Source organism: Chrysemys picta, chromosome 16, assembly GCF_011386835.1.
Source record: "Chrysemys picta bellii isolate R12L10 chromosome 16, ASM1138683v2, whole genome shotgun sequence".
NCBI classification, from domain to species: Eukaryota; Metazoa; Chordata; order Testudines; family Emydidae; genus Chrysemys; species Chrysemys picta.
In genome coordinates, this window is record NC_088806.1 from 3108731 (window position 1) to 3117399 (window position 8669).

The window sequence follows — 8669 nt, forward strand, 5'->3', positions numbered from 1 at the left end:
CTCTTTCTCTTCCTTATCGGCAGCTGGGCCTGCTCCCTCTTGGGAGCAGCTGCTCTCTGTTCTTGTGCCACAGCAGCCCCTGGTGGGCAAAAGGGCTGACTGCAGCACCTTTCCGGCAGAATGTATTTTCTGCGGGGGGGCGGAGGGGAATTCTGCGTGGCAGATGAATTCTGTGCATGCGCAGTGGTGCAGAATTCCCCCAGGAGTAAACATGAAGGGAAGGGAAGGTGAGGTGAGGTGAGGTGGGGAAGGAATAGCTCAGTGGTTTGAGCATTGGACTGCTAAACCCAGGGTTGTGAGTTCAGTCCTCGAGGGGGCCACTTAGGGATCTGGGGCAAAAATCAGTACTTGGTCCTGCTAGTGAAGGCAGGGGGCTGGAGTCAATGACCTTTTGAGAGCCCTTCCAGTTCTATGAGATAGATAGATAGGTATTGCAGGGAGGGAGTGCCCTGCTCCCACCCACAGGACTCCTGGGTCCCATTAACCCTTTCTTTCCTTCCCACCTGCAGGCTGGATCCCCCAGCTCCAGATGAGCCAGACCTCGCCCAGGTACTTCCTGGGCAGAGACAGGAATCAGCTCCCCCTTCCCTGGTGTCCCCTGCCCCGCTGGGGAAAGGAGGGGACATCTCGCACTGCCCGTCCCAGTGGCCAATCGCAGACAAGCTCTTGTTTACACCGGAACCGCTCCGGCCCAATCAGCTTTGCTGTTGAAACAAGGGGGAGGGGGCGGAGCCCCAGAAGCAGCCAATCTCCTGTGTGATCCGAGGAGCCAATCCGCAAGCAGCCTGTGAATACAGAAACTCAAACAAATGAACTTTTTAATTTATTCTTGAAAATGACCTATGGGGGGGATGGGGAAACTTTTTAAAAAAAATATTTTTTTTTTTTTTTTTTGGAAAATAATAAAAACCACACAAAAAAAAAAGAAGAGAAAATCCCGCCCAGGAGACAGGAAAAGGACAAACGTGGATCCTGGGCAGCTCGGAGGGGCTGGCGGAGCCCTCCGGGTGGTTCCCTGACAGACACACGCCGGCCTTCAACTGGGGACAGGAGATCGGCCGCACGCAGGAGAACACGGACTGGAGCTCAGCCAGAATCTCTTGGAGCATTAACTCGTTCGTTTTGCAGAAGCGGGGCGGGTGGCGGGGTGGGGGGCCAAGAAACCGGCAGCAGCGGGGAAAGGGGTTGGATTGTTTTTTTTTTTTTTGTCGTCTTTTTACATTTTTCTTATCAGCAAATTAAGCAAAAAAAAAAAAACAACCAACAAAAAAACACAACCAACCACCAACAAAAAAAAATACGGGTTTTTTATGCAGGAATTTCCCTTTGTTTCCTCTTTGTGCGTTTGTGGCCGTGGGAGATTGTACATTGGTTTATATATATATTGGCGCGGGGCGGGCGGTTTGCGTGGGCGTGCGTGGTTTGATACTCACTCTTCTTTGCTTTCTGGTATCTTGGCCGCTTGGTTTGGGAGTCTTTTTATTCGATGTGTTCCTGGCTTGCTTTTTTTTTTCTCTTCTGAACTCATGTGAAGGAGCCAATTCCCGCCGGCTTGGGTCTCCGATTGTGCGAACGATGGTGCAAAGGGGGAGCGAGGAACCGTACTCGGATTCCAGCCCCGTGCGCAGGACTTCGCGGGAACCCTGCGCCCGGGAGCTGCCTTCCCCTGGGTTAAGCGTTTCGTACAATCGCAGCCGTGATTTACACTTCTCTCAGGTCACCCACAGAAACTGAGCCAGGACGGCAGGACAGAAATCTGCCTTAACTCCCCCCGCCGGCCAGGTTTCGCCTCTCCACTTCTCACTTGTTTTGAAACCAGAAACACGTCGGGTGCTTCTTCTTTTTTGTTTTTTTTTACCTCCAGGCCTCAGATTTTTGCAATTTGTAAATTGTCCTCTGTTGTTGTGTATTTTTTTTTATTTATACATCATTTTTGTAATGATTTCTCTATTTATTGGTTGCTATTGAGGGGTTGATTTGAGCATTCGGGGGTTGGTTTTTAAATGTCCTTTTTTTTTTTTTTTTTTTAATCGTGTGTATTTGTCTGTTTCTCGCTGGAATTTTTTTGTTCGTTTTTTTTTGTTTTTTAATGTTAAGCTCGGCCTGTCCCCGGCATTGTGAGACGGGGTTTTTTGTTCAGTCTTTTGCCTCTTTTCATGGTGCTGAATTCCATAATCACTGTGCGATCGGGACTTCTGTTCATTTCCTTTTGAGGAATCTTGTCCCTTTTCCCCTCCCCTTGTAGAAAATCCCCCCTCCTATCCCAGCATCTCGCCAACACACTGAACGAAACAAGCGGAAGTCTGGGTCCTCCTGGATTATACTGTACTGTAAGGCGACAAAGGAAAAAAAAATCTTATTTTGTAAATGTAAAAAAGATTAAATTAACTCACAGAGATACAGAAAAGACCTCTTTGCTTTTTGTTCCGAACGGGGTGGCGAGTTTCTTCATTGACGCTCCAAAGCTCAGGATCTGGGCGATAAGTCTCTGGGCTGTGACGTGGTCTTCGCTGTCTCTTGGTGGCTTCAAATCAAACATTTCCCGGAAGATGCTTGGCCAAACCCTACCAATGAATCTATGAATCCACTTCACAGCTGAGAACGGCGCTGGGCCCAGTGGAAAAAAGTGGTGATGGGGGCGGAGAAGAAGCTACAGAAAGGATCCCAGGGCTCCATCCCTGGAGTATCTCCAGGGGGGACCATGGTTACGTGGGGAGGAAATCCTGGGCGATCAGAGGGGACGATCAAGTGGATCTTCTGATCTGAAACTACCCTGGCATTATTAAAGCAATAACTGCCCATGACTGCCATAAGAACATAAGTTCTGCCACATTGGGTCAGATCAAAGGTCCAATGGCCAATGCCAGGTGCCCCAGAGGGAGTGAACGGAACAGGGAACCATCAAGTGATCCATCCCTGTCGCCCATTCCCGGCGTCTGGCAAGCAGAGGCTAGGGACACCATCCGTGCCCATCCTGGCTAATAGCCATTGATGGACCCATTCTCCATGAACTTCTCTAGTTCTTTTTTGACCCGTTATAGTTTTGGCCTTCGCAACATCCTCTGGTGAGGAGTTCCACAGGTTGACTGCGTTGTGTGAAGAGATACTTCCTTTTGTTTGTTTTCAATCTGCTGCCTATTCATTTCATTTGGTGACCCCTCGTTCTTGTGTTATGAGGAGGAAATAACACTTCCTTATTTACTTTCTCCACACCCGTCATGATTTTACAGACGTCAATCATATCCCCCCTTAGTCGCCTCTTTTCCAAGCTGAAAAGTCCCAGTCTTATTCATCTCTCCTCATGCGGAAGCCGTTCCAGACCCCTAATAATTTTTGTTGACCTTTTCTGAACCTTTTCCAATTCCAATATATCTTGTTTGAGATAGGGCAACCACATCTGCACACAGTATTCAAGGTGTGGGTGTCCCATGGATTTATATAGAGGCAATAGGATATTTTCTGCCTTATTTTCTATCCCTTTCCTAATGATTCCCAACGTTCTGGTCGCTTTTTTGATGCTGCACATTGAGCGGATGTTTTCAGAGAACTATCCGCAGCGACTCCAAGATCTCTCTTGAGCGGACACAGGTCAGTGCCAGACTGAGCCTGAGCCTTCGTGGGTCAAGCGGTTTTCCTGTGTGGGTCCCTCCCCCTGCACACAACACTAATCATAGAAAACAAAGTAACTTTATTTTTAGTTGGTATAGCAGGGCTTGCAGGGGCTGCGGGTCGGGAGTGAGGGGCACTGGCAGAGCTGGGGGGCAGGGCAGGGCTGGCTGCGGGTCGGGAGTGAGGGGCTGGGGGGGGCAGGGCTGGGCTGGCAGGGGCTGCGGGTCGGGAGTGAGGGGCTGGGCTAGCAGGGGGCTGCGGGTCCGGAGTGAGGGGCTGGGAGGGGGCAGGGCTGGGCTAGCAGGGGCTGCGGGTCGGGAGTGAGGGGCTGGGCTAGCAGGGGGCTGCGGGTCCAGAGTGAGGGGCACCGGCAGAGCTGGGGGGCAGGGCTGGGCTGCGGGTCGGGAGTGAGGGGCTGGGGGGGGCAGGGCTGGGCTGGCAGGGGCTGCGGGTCGGGAGTGAGGGGCACTGGCAGAGCTGGGCTGGTAGGGGCTGCGGGTCGGGAGTGAGGGGCTGGGAGGGGGCAGGGCTGGGAGGGGGCAGGGGCTGCGGGTCGCGAGTGAGGGCACCGGCAGAGCTGGGCTGGCAGGGGCTGCGGGTCGGGAGTGAGGGGCACCAGCAGAGCTGGGCTGGCAGGGGCTGCGGGTCGGGAGTGAGGGGCACCAGCAGAGCTGGGCTGGCAGGGGCTGCGGGTCGGGAGTGAGGGGCTGGTCTAGCAGGGGGCTGCGGGTCCGGAGTGAGGGGCACCGGCTGGGGGGGGGACAGGGCTGGGGGGGGAGGGGTGACAGGAAGCAGCGGATCAATTCGAAGCATCCTTGGAATCTGAGCAGGACAAATTCCTGCCCCCACTTTGCACATGGGGCGGGGGAGGTGAGAGGGGGGAGGGGAATGAGCCAGGCAGCAAAGCCAGGAAAATCCCCCCCCCCCTTGTTCCAGGACTCGCCCCCCCAACTCCTCCCCTGCTGCCCCCTGGATGGTGGGGGGGCGGGGGCCGGGCCGGGCAGACGCGGCGGGGGAGGGGCCGGGCCGCCCTCGGGCGCTATAAAGGGCAGCGCGCAGCGCCCGCGCAGGGACCCCCCGGCCATGTCCGGCTCCCCGGCAGCGAGCGGGCGGGAGGAGCCTGGCGGGGCGCAGGGGGGCAGCCCGGTGCCGCCCCCCCCGTACGGCGCGGGAGGACCCGGAGCCGGAGCTGCGCGGGGCGCTGGACTGTCTGGCCTGCGCCGTCCTGCTGAGCGCGCACAACCTGCTGGCCGCGGCGCTCTGCGCGCTGCTCTGCGCCCTGGTCTGCGCGGCCGCGCTGCTGCCCGCGGGGACCGCGCTAGGGCTGGGCTTCCTCTGCCACTCCAAGGTGAGCCCCCCTCTGTGCCCCCCACAACCCACCAGAGCCCCCTCCCCTCTGTGCCCTCTTACCCCCCACAATCCACCCTAGAGCCACCCCTTTCTGACCCCCGCAGGGCCCCTCCAATGTGAGACTCCCGGGGCCCCCCACAGAACAGGGCTGGCAGGGGGTGAGGGGCACCGGCAGAGCTGGGGGTGGGGGCTGGGCTGGCAGGGGCTGCGGGTCGGAGTGAGGGGCACTGGCAGAGCTGGGGGGGGCAGGGCTGGGCTGGCAGGGGCTGCGGGTCGGGAGTGAGGGGCACCGGTAGAGCTGGGGGGGGGGGCAGGGCTGGGCTGGCAGGGGCTGCGGGTCGGGAGTGAGGGGCACCGGTAGAGCTGGGGGGGGGGCAGGGCTGGGCTGGCAGGGGCTGCGGGTCGGGAGTGAGGGGCACCGGCAGAGCTGGGGGGAGCAGGGCTGGGCTGGCAGGGGCTGCGGGTCGGGAGTGAGGGGCACCGGCAGGGCTGGGCTAGCAGGGGCTGCGGGTCGGGAGTGAGGGGCACCGGCAGAGCTGGGGGGAGCAGGGCTGGGCTGGCAGGGGCTGTGGGTCGAGAGAGGGGCAGAGGGGCAGGGCTGGGCTAGCGGGGGCTGCGGGTCGGGCATGAGGGCACCAGCAGAATTGAGGGGGGCAGGGCTGGGCTGGCAGGGGATGGGGGTCAGGAGTGAGGGACACCGGCAGAGTTGCGGGGAGGGACAATATCGCTGCCCTTGGATTCCTGGGGCGGGATTGGCCCCCCCCACCCCATGGAGCTGCCGGATGCTCTGGGTGGTCCCAGCCCAGGCCCCCATCAGGAATGTTAAATTCCCAGCAGCCCCAGAAATGGGGCCGGGGGCGGGGGGGCGCAGAGAGATGATGCAGCTGAAATGCAGTGGCGGGCTGGGGGGGTTGAGACAAGCAAGATAAAACCCAGGAGTCCTGGCTCCCAGACCCCCCTCCCCCCCTGCTCCCACTAGCCCCCACCTGGCCCCGGAGCCAGGGAGAGAACTCAGGGTCCTGCCATTCCCCTCCCCCGCCCCGATCCCACCTGACAGCTGACGAAGTGCAGACGGGGGGAGGTCTGGTTGTGGCTGATAACCCCATGGGGCCGGGATAGCCCGTCCCGGCGCAGCCAGCGCCTCCTGGTGCCACCCCCCCCCCGTGTGATCAGTCCTGACAAAGGGGGGGGGGCTGGTACCCATTCAGGCATTTGGTGAGGGGAGCTTAGACAGCAGGTGTGTGTGTTTGCACATCGGCCCCCGTCCCTGCAAGCTGGTTGCACATGCTTGTGGGGAACTGTAGTTGCATGGCGTGCAAGTCCCTTTGCACGTGTGATGCCCGAAGGGTGTGTGTGAGTAGGAACCTGCCTGGCGGTGCAGGCCTCTGCACATGTGTGTGCAAAGGGCAAGCCTCATCTGCATACAATTGTGCAAGCGCTCAGTGCCCATGCGTGTGCAAGCCATGGGGGCAAGAGGGCGCCGCTCTTTGCACGTTCATGCATGCATGTGCCAGCCCCTGGCGGCAGGTGTGCATGCACGGCTGCCAGCTCCGAAACGTGCAAGGGCAGGCGCCGACCCAGGGCTGGTTTGCATGCCTGTCGCACGCGAACTGACCTCTTTCCCCTTCCCCCCCCGCAGTTCCTGCATGCCCGGGTGGCCCCCATGCGAGGCCCCATCTTCACGACGCTGGTGCCACGGCCCTGCTCGTGCTCGGCTTCACCCTGCTGCTGCCGCTCCTGGTGCTGGGCCTGGCCGCCTTCGTCCGGCTGGCCCGGCGGCTCCAGCTGGGCTACTGCCTGCTGCCCTACAGCCTGGCCGTCTACCGGCACCTGCCCGCCGCCGCCGCTACCACCAGGCGGCTTGGTGCTGCCCCCGGGCCCGTGCGCCCGCCCCGGGGGACAAGGTCTGGGTGTGAGGGAGCCCGGAGAGCCCTGCTGTGACCCCCCCCCCACGGGTGAGAGACACCGGAGGGCACCCGGCTGCCACTCCCCACAGCGAACGAGGAGCACCCCGCAAGATGCAGCCTGGGAGGACTCCCCCTTGGCGCTGACACCCCAAAGAGACTGGGGGGGCAGGGGAATCGCTGCTGGTTTGGGGTGAGCGACTCCTCGTTCTGCCACTGGCTACTTTGGGGGGCCAGCGTTTGCGCCTGGGGTTTGGGGGAGGGGCTGTTAGGGGCAATCTAGGGGAGGGCTGTGGGTCTGGACTGGGGGGGCTGTTGATCTCTGGGACTGGACTGGTTTGGGGTGGAGGGGCGGGGCTGGGTCTGAGCTGGATGGGGTAGGGGGTCCTGGGGGGCTGAGGGTGATGGGCAGGCTAAGGTGGCTGTGGTGGAGCCTTCAAACGAAGCAGACGTGTGTGGGGGGGGTCATTTTATTATCAATAAAAATCCTTTTCTATCCAGCAGGTTCATTTCTTTATCTCCCCCCCCCCCAAATGTTTGTGTGTCACTCAAGGGAGGGGGGCACCCCCCCACCCTCAGGTCCAGCCATGGGGAATTCCCCCATCTGCTGTAGGTCCCCCTTCTGCCCCCCGCCATGGGGGCAGGCGGGCTGGGCCTGTAGAACTCCCTGCCACAGGATATCTGCCAGCAGGTTCCCCCCTATTCCCCGTGGACTCCGTTGGGCCGGGCGCTGGCCTTGCCCCACCAACCCCTCATGGCCGTTCCCTGACCCCCGCCTGCCCTTCCGCTCCGGGGCTGGCCCGGCTCCACGGCAAACAGCCACCGGGGAAACACGCTGAAGTTTTCCATGGCTGGAGGGAGTAGAGGCAGGGCCCAGGCGCTGGGGTCGGAACCACCCAGGGGGCCGGCACCCTACGGACCCGCAGCCCTGCCCCGCTGGGGGGGGCAGGGGTCAGGTTGGAGGATGGGGAACCTGCCAGCGGAGGGGACAAGGGACTGGGGTGAGATGGGGCCAGGAGCTGGGAGAGGGAGGTGGAGAGGGAGGGAAGTGATGGGTGCCCAAAGCAACAGAAAATCAGTGACAGAGCCAGGGAGAGACCCAGGAGTCCTGGCTCCCGGCTCCCCCGCCCTCGTTCTAACCCACCAGCCCCCTTCCCCTCCCAGAGCCGGGGAGAGAACCCAGGAGTCCAGGCTCCAGCCCCCACTCGGCATGTTTTCGAGCAGGCTGTCTGGCGGGGGCGGGGCTGGCGTCACTGCGGGGAACATGGGAAGCAGCTGGGGATAAGATAAGCGGCTCCCCCGGGGCGCATCCTGCAGCAGGGGAAGGGCAGGCCGGAGGCACAGAACGGCCCATTGTTCGGCGCTGATGGGAACAGCAGGTGCTGGGCTGGGGGCCAGGCCCGGCCCGAGGCCACCAAGCCGGGGAGTCCACAGCGTGGTCCCCCAGCCTTGGACTGCAGGGGCAGCAATGGCCAGCAAGGGGTTAACAGTGCTACTGGGGGGAGGGGGAGCAGGGGAAACAAAATCAGGAGGGGCTGCGGGTCCGGAGTGAGGGTCACCGGCAGAGCTGGGGCGGGGAGGGCTGGGCTGGCAGGGGGCTGCGGGTCGGGAGTGAGGGGCACCAGCAGAGCTCGGGGGAGGGGGAGCGGCAGGGCTGGGCTAGGCTAGCAGGGGCTGTGGGTTGGGAGTGAGGGGCACCAGCAGGGCTGGGGGGGCAGGGGGCTGTGGGTCGGGAGTGAGGGGCACCGGCAGGGCTGGCGGGGGCTGCGGGTCGGGAGTGAGGGGCACCAGCAGCACTGGGGGGGC

At 61.1% G+C, this 8669-nt stretch overlaps 1 protein-coding gene across 1 annotated transcript; it reads left to right on the plus strand.

The window, feature by feature from the left end:
• The first annotated feature begins 4405 nt into the window (after positions 1–4405).
• Positions 4406–7363, plus strand: TMEM88 (transmembrane protein 88). Its single transcript, XM_005279481.5, is given in 5 exon segments — positions 4406–4782; positions 4784–4957; positions 6599–6622; positions 6625–6801; positions 6804–7363. Coding segments are annotated over 5 exon segments (732 nt in total). The 5' UTR covers positions 4406–4497; the 3' UTR covers positions 6876–7363.
• Positions 7364–8669: the final 1306 nt, after the last annotated feature.